Raw genomic sequence first — 14,834 nt, forward strand, 5'->3', positions numbered from 1 at the left:
CACACACACATATATATATATTTACACCATTCTTTATTTTTGTACAATGTATGCTTTGTCATCTCGGTTGTAACCCCTGTGGAATTCCCACCGCCAATTCACCCTTTTTCTCACATACATTCCCTTTGCAGGTATTATTTAGAATCTCAAAAGGAAGAAATAACAAAAACAAAAGTTTTTTACTTGGTCTCTTCTTGAGCTCCAAGTTGAATTGGCATTAATGAATGGCATGTATTTCTACTAATGGTTCCTCTCAGAGGCTCTGGTGATGGGGCACAGCACAGGGTGCTTTTTTCTTTTAAGATTTATTTATGTATACAGAATTGGGGTACAGAGGTGCAGGGGCGGTGAGAAGATTCGCCAGAGATAAAGAGGGGAGCAGAACAGGCAGTTCCATGAAGTACACTGCTGAGGGAGCAGTGGGTCAGGAGAGATCTGCTTTGCCATGTGGGTTGCCTCCAGGGCAGGGGATAAAATTTGCACTGCAGGAGTTGCAGCTTGCTTGCAGTGCTGCATCCTTACCCTTTGCACCATCGGGAAGGGCCCTGTCCCCATATTTTCAATGGTCACTTTGTTATAAGCTTCAGGGGAGGCATGTGAGCACATCAGACACTAAGTTAAAAGGTTTCTTTCTGAAAACCTAAACAAAATAACTTGCAAAAATAAGTAGATCCAAAGAGTGCAGAAAATACAAATAAAATGGAATCAATCAGTAAATATAAAATGCTTCAGAGAACTTACAATTATAAGGAGTGAATTTCATGAAAACCAATAACTAAAAAAGGTGTGATTTTTTTTTGTCCAGTTTAAAAGGCATTTGTGTATTGTCCACAATACATGGTTTATGTGTTGTCAGTTAAAATTAAAAGAAATTTCAGTTACTGTATTATTAAATGAATATATGCAACTGCACTGGTGTTTTGATAGAGATTGGTAAGATAGGGAGAGGATTAATTTAAATTTGTCCTACTCTAAAGAAGAAATGTGCACATTTTTGTTAACTACATTTCAAAAGTTGTTACTATAATACTAAATACTAATACTGATAAAATTTTCAAATACCCAACTATATATGTATATCTAGATAAATAGATTTTTTTTAAAAAAAAAAGATTTATTTATTTATGTATACAGAACTGGAGTACAGGCCAGAGGTGCAGGGGTGGTGAGAGGATTCACCAGAGACAGAGTGGGGAGCACAACAAGCAGATCAATGAAGCACACTGCTGAGGGGAGCGCAGGCGGGTCAGGAGAGGTCTGCCGCACTATGTGGATCACCTCCAGGGCAGGGATCGAACTCATGCTAAAGTGGCTTTAATCTTCTTAGTGTTGTGCTTAACCTGCTGTGCCACCAAGGAAGGCCTGATAGATATATTTTAAAGATTTATTTATTTATGCTTACAGAACTGTGGTACAGGTCAGAGGTGTGGTGGGTGAGAGGATGCACCAGAGACAGAGTGGAGAACAGAACAGGCAGATCCACTGAAGTACACTGCTGAGGGGAGCAGCAGATGGGTCAGGAGAGGTCTTCCATGCCTTGTGGGTCAGCTCCCTGGTGGGGAATCCAACTCATGTTGCAGTGGCTTCGAAGAGCTTCATAATGTGGTTGCACCATCAGGGAGAACCCTCAACTACATACTTTAATAGGAAAATAGAAAGATGGACATGGGTTTAGTTTACTTAACAAATTTACTTCACTCTATATGATAACACTTCAAACCAAGGTGTGTAAATCAAACCTTAATAAAATTAATCTTCCTGAAATTTTACATTTAAAGAATCTATTTGTAAGTAACATTAAACTTGGTCTTTTACATAGTTTCCTTACAATACAACAAAACATTTCAAAGCATATACATTTCATTTGGAAAGGGTGAAGTAGAATTTTTGTTCTTGTTCCAAAAGTAAAAAAGATGTTTTCTTTAGCATCTACTAGTACATACAATTTTAAAAAGATTTCTTTTCTGAAATTAGATCAAAATAGTCTCTAAGCCCCCCTGTTGCCTAGAAAAGCACGGTTATACTGGGACTAGTATATAAATAAATCATATTTTCAATTCTATGAAAAGACAAACACAAAACATTACTTATCCTCGTTGTGGAATAAGCAATTTTCTCTAGGTGACATTTCATTTAGGTTAGCTGTAAGACTTGATTGTCTTCCTCAACTGGCCTCACATTTTCTTTATTCCATAAGTACATTTTCAGAACAGCATTTGTCCTTGTTCCTCAAAGCTTTCAACATAAATATCAATGCATATTCTCTAAGGAAGTCTTAATGAAATGCCCAATGTTGTAGAGGCCACTGAATTAATTGGCACCACTTAATTCAGTCTTAGGAGTTCTAAAAAAGGTTCTTTTATGGTACACTATGACAAGAGAAAAGGCTTCCCTGTTAAAAATAGAATGTAGATGATACTAGTAGCATCATTAGCATGACTAGCATGACTGAGGTATCATGGTTCCTTGACCTATAAAGGTGAAATAATTTGTTTTGATACTTGCTACCACTGTGCTTGGCCACAATCTCTTCACAATTGGAGAAGTAGATTTATTGCTCTTTCAGTTTAATTCCAGAATTTTCCGATCACTTTCGCTAATTAAGATAGTTTGGCCCGTGAAGACTAAACTGTACCTGTTTCAAAATCCCAGCCTCATGTTCGGTTCAAGCTGTCCTTCTCCCAACAAGGGTTCCAGGAGTGGTAAATGTGGGACTGCTCTTTCACAGTACAGCGCTTGCTCCTGTGCACATCACTTCTGAGACAGGGAGAAGATGGAAAAGAGGGAGGAGGGGGAGGAAGGTAGAAGAGGGAGAGAGAGAAAGAGAATGAAAGAGCATTCTCAGATGTAACTGATCCAGCTGAAGTTGACTGCTCTATCCTGTTGATGTTTGCAAGGTGCACAGCCTCCTGGTGGTGCTGTGTAGGTGTTGTCTGTGCTGTTGCTCTAGGTTTTGGGCCAGTTGTAACAGACGAAGCTTGTGCATTAACTGTGTGTGGACAGATGAGGACCCCGACAAGCTCTGGACTCCATTTTGAGCATCTCCCCCATATTTGGTCATCATCTGCAATATCTACTGCTTCTTCAAACTGACATACTAGTGATGACTTTTGCCACATGGCTCTCATGTGTGTCTTTTGTCCCTAGCAGTATTTCAGAAATCTGTGGCCCTTGATTTCATCTGGGGTCTGCTAAAAATTGGGATACATCGTCTATACCTGTTAGTAACCTTGAGCACTTGGTCCTTGCCCCTGTCAGCTGATAAGCCCATTTTCTCCTTCCAGGCTTCTTTTCATGCTCTGATGACACTGGAGCAGGTTGGCACAAACTGTGCCAGCTCAGACTTCCAGTCTGGGAAGATGTTAGCCTCCTCTCTTTATAGAAAACTTTGAAAATTTTCTAGTGGCTCTCTTAAGCACCCTACTTAAAATTCAGGAGTGGGACCAGTTAATTGCCCACCCTGCTGAAGTGAAAAGAAGTATATAATCTTCTTTTGTATACACTGCAGACTTTAGAGTTGTCACTTCTAAAATTTGTGTGACCCACACAATTTTTTTTTGTACCCATACAAGGAAGACAAAAGCATCTTGAAATTTCTCCCCAGAACCTTTTCCACTTGTTACCTAATTCCATCTCAGCAAAGATAAAAACCATTTCCCCTCCTATTTCTGAGGTAAAAAAACATAGGACTTATTTTTTCTTTTCCTTTTACTATAGTAAATATGATCACTTGTCATCAAGTTTCTCACCTCTTTTTAGTGAGGTGAAATGCTGAAAGTAATATTTCCCAGACTCCACAGCAATGGCATTTTTGGGAATGAATTTATATTACATTAGGTGTATCCACTTGGGGTTGGAAGTGAAATCGTTAGATGTGTGACTCTTCATCATGGTCAGTAGCAAACAGGTTGGCTGCATGACCAAGGACTTAGAAGAAAAAATACTGAAAGATGACTAACATGGAAGTTTGGGGAAGAGATGTAAGATGTCTAGAATGGACTAGAATGTCAGTATATCTGTGCCCCATGTCAATGTTTAATAAAAAGAGAGCATTGCAAAAGGAGGTACTTGATTATATATTTGACCAGTTGATCTATTTTTATGAGGTCAACCAGCATATCACATCACAGGTATGTATGGCACAGGGAGCTTTAAATGGAAAGATCATATAATGTATTATTCAGTCTAGGGCACTTTTTTTTTTTAAAGATTTATTTATTTGTGCATACAGAACTGGGGTACAGGCCAGAGGCTCAGGGGCGGTGAGAGGCTTCACCAGAGACAGAGTGGGGAACAGAACAGGCAGATCGACGAAGTACACTGCTGAGGGGAGCAGCGGGCTGGTCAGGAGAGGTCTGCCACACCATGTGGTCACCTCCCGGGCAGGCGGGAATCAAACTCATGCGGAAACGGCTTTAGATTCTCAGTGCTGTGCTTTAACCCGCTGTGCCACAAGGGAGGGCCAGTCTAGGGCACTTTTTAAAAAAAGATTTATTGATGCATACAAGAACCTGGGTACAGGACAGAGGTGTGGGGGCAGAATTGAGAGACAGAGTGGGAAACAGAATAGGCAGGTTGACTGAAATACGCTGCTGAGGAGAGCAGTGGGTGAGACAGGAGGAGTCTGCCAAGCCATATGGGTCACCTCCCTGGCTAGGAATTGAACTCATGCTGCAGTGGCTACAATAGCTACAGGTAGCTTCATAGTGCTGCACTTTAACCCCTTATATCACCAGGGAGGGCCCAGTCTAGGGAACTTTTTATTTTTTAATAAATAATCTAAAATAAAATTTATTTGTATTTATAAAATGTCATTTATAGTAGCAAAAAAGACATTAATTATTTGGAAATACTTCTAATGAAATATGGTGTGGATTTCTTTTTTTTTTCAATAGTTTATTTTTCCATCATTTTGTGCATTTTTCCATCTCAGTTGTAATCCCCTTGAGTTTCCCATCACCAAATCACCCATGTTTCTTCACCAAAGTCCATTGCATTTCCCTCCCCCCCACTGTTTTTGATCTTGTTCCCCACTCCACCCCTATAAAATGTTCCTAGTATATAACTGTTCATTATTACTATTTTCTCACCTCATCCGTTATATTCCTGCTATGAGCGAAACCATTTGGTATTTTTCCTTTTCTTTCTGGCTTATTTCAACTAGGGAAACTTGTGAGAGTTAAAGCAATTAATATATTCTTCCAAACTGGGTTGCTTTTGAGAGTTAAAACACTTAATAGTCCAGGAGGCAAACAAATTAGAATTCACATAAAACTGGAATACATGATCACTCTAGGTAGAAACAAAAAGGCCTAATGACAGGGTGGGAATGATGGAATGGAAGTGTTTGCCATCACAGACTACTCCTTACCAACATTGTTGAATACCCAAGTTGACAACAGCAGAAATGGACGTAATTCTTCTGATATAGTTTCATACCTAAAAGGAACCAGGCAGAGAGACTTAAAGACACTGAATTTCTTTCAACATAGAAAGGGACAGTGATTTGTCTACACCAGATGGATTTTTTCCTTTCTTATTCCAATCTCTGCCAACACTGTCATTTGTTGACTTAATGATTTGCTTACTATCACAGTTTCCATACAACACTGCTTCTGTTAAGGAACTCACATTACAAGGGAAATGAGGCAATTGACTGAAACTCATAGGATTTGTGGGTCTTCATCTGAGCATGGGCCTTATAAAAGTGGAATGGCTCATACTGAAGCTTTAGTTGCTATGTCAGCAAGAAGACAATAATTTGTGAGCTTGGGGTAGTTCTGGAGGTCTCAACCAATTCCAAATATTATGGTTTATTAGATTCCATCATAGAGTACAAGAATGTTGGAATTAAAGCAGAGAAGTGAGAGTGGCTCTTCTCACAATTCCATCCAATATGCTCTTCATAACAATTTTGTTCCCCGATGTTTGGTTTTGCTAGCTGAAATATTGTAATGCCCAAGGGAGAACTGCTTTATATCAGTGGTTTCATTGAATAGGAAGTTCTTGATCAGCTCACTCTACCCCAAAAGTAGTATCTTTCTGTCTCTCTCTCTTCAAGAGATGGCTACTGAAGGGGAATTAAAAGGATATAATCAAGTGTAGGTGTGTTCAAGGGGCTTCAAATATTTGATCTAATTTGGTTCTCAGAACAACTTTGAGAGAGGCTGCTTATCCTCATTTTTTAATAAAGTAGAGATTCAAGTAAATGAATAAAGATCCTATAGATAGATAGTAAGGAGCAGTGTGGGTGAGGGGATAAGGTCTGTGCTTTTTTATCTGATACTTCATTATGTTCACCTCATGGGAACAGAGTGAAGGCAGTTTAGTTTTAGTCATCAGATGATTTTAAATATATATGTATGGCTCAGTCATACAGCTAAACTGGTTAAATAGGTTTAATCTCAGGAATTCAATTAAAAAATTGCTAGAATGTTAAATGTCTGCAGTTATTTCTTTAGTAACTGTAATATTTAGGAAAGAAATATGAAATGTCACCTTAAATAATTTATTTCTTTAGTTTCAAATTTCATATCTAAAATAGCAGCATTACAAGAAATATTCTGGCTGAGAATAAAACAGATACCGTTAACTTTTGAAAGGAATTTTTCATTTATTAGCAACAATTTGGCTTTTTTCCTCCAACAGAAAAATGCACTCTTCCAGCAGGGGGCACTGTAAGAACACCATTTAGCCCTTGTGTCTGGCGTTCAGGGCGACAACTCTCCTTTATTGGATGCGCTGTCCATTTGGATTAATACCTGTGTCCCTGTCATGCTTCTTTTTGTGTATAAAATTATTTACTTGTTAAAAATATTTATTTTAAAACTGCTAGGAAATATAGTAATATAATAAGATACTCAAGAAAATACTTTAATAAAGTGCTTAGGGTAAGTCAATGTAATCATAGGTTGCATTTTTCATAGGAACCTGTTTTATTCAGAAATCAGGTGTTAATCATTTGTTTGTAATTAAATTGCCCTGTGTTCATGTTACATAGTTATAACTCAAAGCACAGTGTTTACATTGGTATGTTTTTCTTTTTCAGTTGCTTCCAGTGTGTGTAACAAAAGCATCTTTTAGAGACCCTTGTTATAGAATAAGATTGTGGTATAAAAATAATTTACAGCTAATATTTTTGGCTGATCTTATGGTTATAGCTGTGTGCCAACAATAAGTATAATTTTTTAATCTTGAAAGTCTGTGTTTAATTGTGAACAATATTCTCTTGATTTAACTTCATATAAATTTTCTATGAACAAAGCATGCTTACACAATTCAACTCTGCTATTTTTATATAAATTTTCTAAAATACCCTATCACATTAATATACTGGTGTGTTCTCACAAATTTTATTATTTGTCATGTGTTAAAAATCTCATGCAATTTAGTTCCCAGTTCTAACGGCATTAAACTTATTTAGTGAAGGACATTTCTTTGTCATTGGTATCCATGGTGAATACTAGGTTTGGAATCTTAAGATCACAAGACCAGACCCAAATGACATCAATTTGTGTTAAAGGGAAAAGCAAGTTAAAAGAATATTATTTCGACTATATCTAGATTGCATTTCAACGTGTACTTCTAAAGATTTTTACAAACCAAATTAATGGTTACTTGGATGTATAGTGAGGAATCAATAACTATTTACTTTTTTAAAATATCAGTTCTAAAGATCAGCTTTTAGTTATAATTCTAATTTTGAGTCCCACAGCATACAGACAACTCTTTTAAAAATACTTTATTGTGTTTAAGTTACTAAAGCTAACAGTTCACAGTGGCCCTTTTACACAGGAGTATTTAGGAGTCCATACATTCCAAAGTAGAACAGTCTTAATTTCCACAAAATTCGAGCTACCTTGAATCTAAATCTTCAGAAGGTGGACTGTTACAATGTAACTCCAGTATAGTTCTCTGCAATATAAGATTTTTACTGAAAATTCTTCCTATCCCATACAGCCTTTTTCTTATCTACAATTATAGACAAATAGTATTAAAAAATAATAACCCAAATGATGACTCTTCTTCTTAGAGTACTTTTCCTCAAAGAATAAAGCACACATCTTTCTCATACTATTTTTTTCAAAGATTTATTTTTATTTAAGTATACAAGAGCTGGGGTATAAGCCAGAGATGCGGGGGTGGGTGTTAAGAGGATTCACAAGAGACAGACTGGGGAGCAGAACAGGCAGATGGACTGATGATGGGAGACAGGAGAGGTCTCCTGCGCCATGTGGGTCACCTCCTGGCCTGAGATTGAACTCCTGCTACAGTGGCTGGCGCTAACTTCATAGTGCTGAGACTTAACCACCACTTGTGCCATCAGGGAGGGCCTCTTTCTCACACTGTTGCCTCCATCCTCTTCATGAGATCATTGTACTTCTCTCCCTCCAACTTACGCTGAGGACTTACAACATAGCTGAGAATCAAGTCAACATGAGTTGTATGTAGTTAAAAAGACCAGTTGGGCCTAGAATACATTTTTAAAAATATATTTTTGCCTTAAATTTTGCATAATCTTTAAGAACAAGTAATTTCAAAGATATTATATAAATGTAAAAAAAGTTAGTGTCTAGGATTTTTGAGTTGAGTGTTTTCTATTTTACTTTTAGGATCGGCATGTTCTGACAGTTGTGACTATTGAGAGAATGCTGGAAAAGCTGAAAAAATGTAATGAACTTTTGGAACTCATTCTTAAAGGACTTAATGAATATTTGGAAAAGAAACGGCTCTTTTTCCCCAGATTCTTTTTCCTGTCTAATGATGAACTTCTTGAGATATTATCTGAGACTAAAGATCCCACTAGGCAAGTAATTTACCTAGATAACAATGTCTGAATTTATCAGGTTAAATTTAATTTTCAGAATAGGTAGAACATAAATCTATAATTACATTTCTATAATAACTTTTTTCATGAAAATTCTATTTATAATCAATAATCACCTTACAATCATTACAACATAAGTGATATTATGAAATTCTGTTTTCTAAATGTGGTTGATACATTTAGAGGAGATTCCTTATTTTACCACAGTCTTACAAATTTTCAGCATATATCACCTGTGTTGTGTATATCATACTCAGAATCAAAGCCAGTGTCTCACAATGGCACACACAGGTGGTACTCCATTTTTTCCTTTTTATGATCTACTAATTTTCTTCTTGCTTCCTGTGCTGTAATCTTTGCAATTCCCCTCAAAAGAAGGACAGTTCCCTCTCTCAGAATAGTGTTTTGCCAGGGAAAACAAAGACCTTTACTTCTTGAAGGCTTTTGTGGCAATCAAACATCTGCCACTGAGGAATACCTTCCTTTTTCACTCTGTTAAACTGGCACCTGCTTCCAGTGCCCCTGAGCCAACTTACTTATCTTACTTTCTTTTGACATATTTTATAATGTCCTTAATATGTTTGCTGTTTGATTTTCTGTAACAGAATATAAGCTTTATGATGGCAGAGATTTTTTTCTCTCTTTGCAGTGATAATTCTCAGTTCCTTGGAGAAATATCTAATATAGAGCAAACAATGCATATATGTTAAATGAATTTGTTACTTTGTTTCTGTTTCGTTAAAATAGGAGAAAGTAATCCAGACAAAACAATAAATTTAGGCTCAGAGTTCCATCTGAGTTTTTGTACTCTGCTTCTTTCTTGCTCATTTGAAAGATGAATTCAATTGGTTACTGGTAAATATACCAAAATGAAGGGCCTATCCATATGAAAACAAAGTGACTAAAGTTGCTACTTTCAAAGTATTTAATCTAGTGAACTGTAAAGTGTTTAAGGCACTAAACCTTTTCAAGCAAACTCTGAAGTTTCCCAGATTAGTGTTTTATTTGTTAGTAATGATTGGTTTGTTCCTGGTATTACCCTTTTTTTTTTTTTTTAAGATTTATTTACTTATGCATACAGAACTCTGGGGTACAGGTCAGAGGTGCAGGGGCAGCGAAAGAATTCACCAGAGGTAGAGTGGGAAGTAGAACAGGCTGACTGAGAAGCACACTGCTGAGGGGAGCAGTGGGTGGGTCAGGAGAGGTCTGCCGCACCATGTGGATCTCCTCCGGGGCAGACGGGGATCGAACTCATGCGAAAGTGGCTTTAGCTTCTTAGTGCTGTGCTTTAACCCACTGCGCCACCAGGGAGGGCCCTGTTACTGGCATTACTTTTAACATCTTTGAGTCATTGTTTTTGGAACAAAGCTTCATATGCATTTTCTGATTAGTTCTTACTAAAATTGTAATTTTACAGATCTTTTTTGTGTGATGAATCAATTCATGGTGAGCTCCAACTAAATGGTATAATCCTCAAAGTCAGGGATTGTGTAATCTTTGTGCACATAGTGCACATTTTTAAAATTTTGAATGAAGATTGGTACACAAAAGACACTGATATTTAAAGAATTGTTTGTTTGTTTAATTACATTAAACATTTGTTTTTCCCTAATAGAGTTCAGCCTCACTTGAAGAAATGTTTTGAAGGAATTGCAAAGGTACAATTTACAGAAACACTAGAGATTACTCACATGAAGAGTAGCGAAGGCGAGGTGGTAGAACTCACAGAAGTCATTTCAACAGCCAAAGCCAGAGGCCAAGTGGAGAAGTGGTTGCTTGAGTTAGAGAAGGTTATGCTTAACTCCATACACAAGGTATCAAATTTCATTGTTATTTTTAGTAAAGGTATGATATACTAATGTATCAATATTAATGATAAATTCAGTTACTTAGAAAGTAATTGCATCATGGATTACTAATATAAATATAATAGCTTGAAGGCAAAGAGGTGGTTAATGGTAGTAATTTTGTAGTGACTTACTTGAAAAGTGGGCCAAAATTCCATCCATACCACAGAAAATTTGGGTTTTGGTTATGGGTCCCTCTCATTTTTTGCAGTCATTTGCTAGTGCTCTTGTTATTCCTTAGACAGCACTTTGGTTTGTAGGTTTGTCTCTAGTCTTGTTTAGAAGTGCCTATATATTTTCACATCAATCTCTGTGACATGTATGTTTCTATGTTGAATTTTTATATTTTGTGTATATATAAAATATACACAAGTGATGGAAATTCATAAATACATCCTACAATTAATGGCAAATTATCTTTCATATCTCATAAACATTATCATCTCAATGGTTTATAATTTAATAGTAAAGAATTTTAAGCTATGCCAACAAATAGAGGCTGAACACTTAAATTTACTTTTAGTATAAGATGGATATTTCTTTCAGATTTATCAAGAATAAAAATCATGATTAAGTGGAGGAAGATGAAGGCCAGATGAGAAGGAATATCAGGTTCTAATCAAGAACAGTTCACATTAGTTTCTCAATTTTCCACTTATCATTAAAGAAAAATGTATTGGTTACCCAAGTGTTTAGAGTATACCATATGGCTTAAAATTTTGTTCTCTTGTTAGGTAAAGTTTTAATACCAGTAGTTATAAGAATATTTTGAACAGCTTCCCATCTCTCCCTAGTACAGATTATAATGAATGTTCTTATACATGTAACTGTTTTCTTTGACTAGATGCTTTATTTTCTTATGATAGCTTCTCATGTGTAGGACCACTGGGTCAAAGAGAATGATATTTCATAGATCTTAGTAGATATTTTTAAAGCATTCCCATTTGTGTAGCTATTAGCAATTTAAATAAATTCCACATGGACCAGTACTTAACAGCATCGAGTTGGGTTATTTTTGCTAATTGATCTACAGTAAAAGTTTTTTATTTTAAGCATATATGATACTATTTTGGCTAGTTGTTAAATTTTGTTTGTCTAGATCCTTGAAGAAAATCTAAGATGATATTTCAGAGCATTAAGATGGGGTGGCATCTTAATGTGTTTTGTTCCTAGATTATGGATTTAATATAGTTTGCTACCCTTAAAATATAAATATGGCTGTCATGCATAGTTAAAATAATATATTACATATAATATTAAAGAACTTTATATAGTCACATCTTTCATCATCTAACTATATAGAAACTTGGGATTTAGATTTTAATGTCTTCCTTTTGCTATTTCCATAGTATCACAGATGGAAAAAATAACACATATTTACTCAATCCTTGGCATCTCTCTGCTATGTATTTCCATTCTTTTCTCTGTTTCTCTCATCTCTTAACTGTTCACTTTCATTTGCCCTTTGTGTCTTCTTCTGGTCTTTAAATTTTCTTTATTACCAAAGGCCAGTACCTGGCCCTAATCTGTGCTCTGTTCCATAAATATCCTGCTGATACTAGATATACAGAAAAATTCACCCATCCTTAAGTGTTTATCAGAAAAATTTAATTTTGATTATATTTTCTGAAACTCAAAAATTAAAGTCATTATCACCTTGCAGATGACTGTTACTTTGATTGACATATACAATAGACAAGTGTTTCCCACTGATGAATGGTAGAAAAAATGATTATATTAATCCACAGAAATTGTATGTAGCAAAAATCCACATTAGAATTCCTGACATTATAGCCCTTAGCTGTCCACTACTGGATTATACATTTGTCCTTGTTGTCACTTTTTGGGCAACAAGCTATTGTTTGGAACTTGAAAAGAAGTAAGCACAGAAATACAGGAGGAATTTCAGAGGAATTATGTGGTTTTCCTTAGTGTACATGTACACATATACACATCGTTGAGTGGGAATCTCATTAAGTCAAAAGAAAATTGTTTACTATGAATATAAAAGGCATCAGTTTTAAACTATTGTAATTCATTCCTTGCAATAAATTTGTGCATGCTATTTCAATTCAAATATATCTAGAATACCTTGGTTACAACAGAGAAAATAAATATTTGGTATCATGTAGTTCACACAGATCAATAAAATATCAGCAAAATAAAATGTTGTGTAAATATTTTGCTCACAGGTATGTAGAATGAATTTGAATCAAAACAGTTCAGTCATATGCCCGGGGTCTTCATAATTGGTTAAGATGTTTAAAATTTGAATGATAGATGTGTTTTCTGTTTAAATTGTAGAGCTCATTCAATTAAAGTGTAATGATTTTCATCTTTAACATTTTCTTTTTCAATTAGGTAATTAAAGATGCAATTCTTGCGTATACACAGTATGAACGAATTGTCTGGGTAAAGGATTGGCCTGGACAGGCAATTCTCTGTGTATCCCAAATCTTTTGGACAACAGATGTACAAACTGCTATTTCAAATGGACCTCTGGTAAGCTTTTATCATTCTCAAGTTTTCTAACATTGTTTTCAGTAGTTACTATTACCAGAATTAACCTTAAAAAAAAAAAGCAGTCTACTCAAGAATTTTGAATGGTGTCTAATTTTAAGTGGCCTAATAGGTAAATGAATTTGATAATTTAATTGGGTTAATATTGTTAATTAAAGGCAGGAAGTACATTCAGTGCAGCATTCCTGTGTGTTTCCTTAGTGGATCCAGAGAATTCATTTTGTCTTTTCACTTTCAAGCCACCACTTGCCAGTCTTCCTGCACATAGGGATTCCTCTGTGACCAGTGTGAGCTACTGGAGTGCTGTAACCCCAGATGGAATCTCCCTCCTTGCTTGCTGGCCTCTCTTCCCCAGACCAGCATGCCAACTGGATTATTAAGTACAGTGGAGAAATAGTCTGAAGGGAGCAAGGAAGCAAATATGGGCCAACCAGACAAATTTGTTGGCATCTTCCAAATTTCTTCTGTTTAAATATGGTGTTTATCAAGCCTCTACCCTCTGTTCCAAACCTCATTTTCCTCTGGTCACTCCCAAACAGAAGGAACAGGTAGAAACTGAGGCAGAATACTAAGTGTAAACTGCAGTCCTTTTTTGCTTTCACTTATCTCCCCAGCACAATTTGAATCACTCTCATTCCTTTTTATCCTGTAGCACAAAACTATCTGCCTATAAGTCGTAACCCATGACATTCAGATACAAGCAGGTTTTTTTTGGTTTGTAACAGTATCTATTTACAATGACACGGAGTTATTCACATGCATGTTAGTATATTCATTTTTTTCCCTTGCTCACATAATATGTCTGGTGTAAGTATGGAGCCAGTCATAGAAAAAACCAAAATGAGAACCTAGACCTTGGGTCTGAGTGGCTGCTAAATGAAGGTGACTCACCTTAATAGACTCTGGGTCCTCAGAAGCTATAGGTTAGCAAGACTATGTAAGTCATACCTTTGTTAGGGTTGCTTCCTCAAATGGCCTCTTCCATTACACTGCATGGTGAATTCATAGTTCAAGTTTCATAGTAAAAAAGTAAGCTTTATATTTGATCTTAAAAACTTATTCTTTTTATCTGCTTGTGATTGCCTTGCTTCAAAATATCCTTCATCCACTGCCTATGTATCTTGTTCTTATCCTTATGTTTTCCATGCTCAGGTAATTTCAGTTCTGTTGGCATCATGAGAGATTGACATGTATTTCAATATTCTATAACACTGATGCATTTAGAATTTTTTTTAAAGATTTATTTATTGATGCATACATAAATGGGGGTACAGGCCAGAGGTGCAGGGGTGGTGAGAGGATTCACCAGAGACAGAGTGGGGAGCAGAACAGGCTGACTGACAAAGTACACTGCTGAGGGGAGCAGCAAGCGGGTCAGGAGAGGTCTGCAGCGCCTCGTGAGATTGAACTTGTGCTACTACAGTGGCTGCAGAGAGCTTCATAGTACTGTGCTTTAACCTGTTGTATCAACTGGGAGGGTCCTAGAAATTTTCAATATGGGGTTTTATTAGTATATGTCTTAGTATTCTGTGTGTTGATATTTTTTTTCTGTGATAATGGGTGGTTCACATTTGAAGCCAGTCACTTTGCTGGAGAGTATTTGGCAGCGTCATAGAAGACTGAACACTTCCATTCTCTGC

The 14,834-nt window shown here is 36.3% G+C and overlaps 1 protein-coding gene across 1 annotated transcript in view; it reads left to right on the forward strand.

Moving 5' to 3' along the window:
- The window catches only part of DNAH7 (dynein, axonemal, heavy chain 7), a 205,444-nt gene that overhangs the window by 47,866 nt on the left and 142,744 nt on the right, over window positions 1-14,834 (forward strand). Inside the window, exons 20-22 of the mRNA XM_004674839.1 lie at window positions 8,613-8,806; window positions 10,443-10,641; window positions 13,036-13,176. Coding sequence (XP_004674896.1) covers window positions 8,613-8,806; window positions 10,443-10,641; window positions 13,036-13,176 — 534 coding nt within the window. The remainder of the gene's footprint in view (window positions 1-8,612; window positions 8,807-10,442; window positions 10,642-13,035; window positions 13,177-14,834) is intronic.

This window comes from Condylura cristata, unplaced genomic scaffold (assembly GCF_000260355.1).
Source record: "Condylura cristata isolate star-nosed mole 26May11 unplaced genomic scaffold, ConCri1.0 scaffold00002, whole genome shotgun sequence".
NCBI lineage: Eukaryota > Metazoa > Chordata > Mammalia > Eulipotyphla > Talpidae > Condylura > Condylura cristata.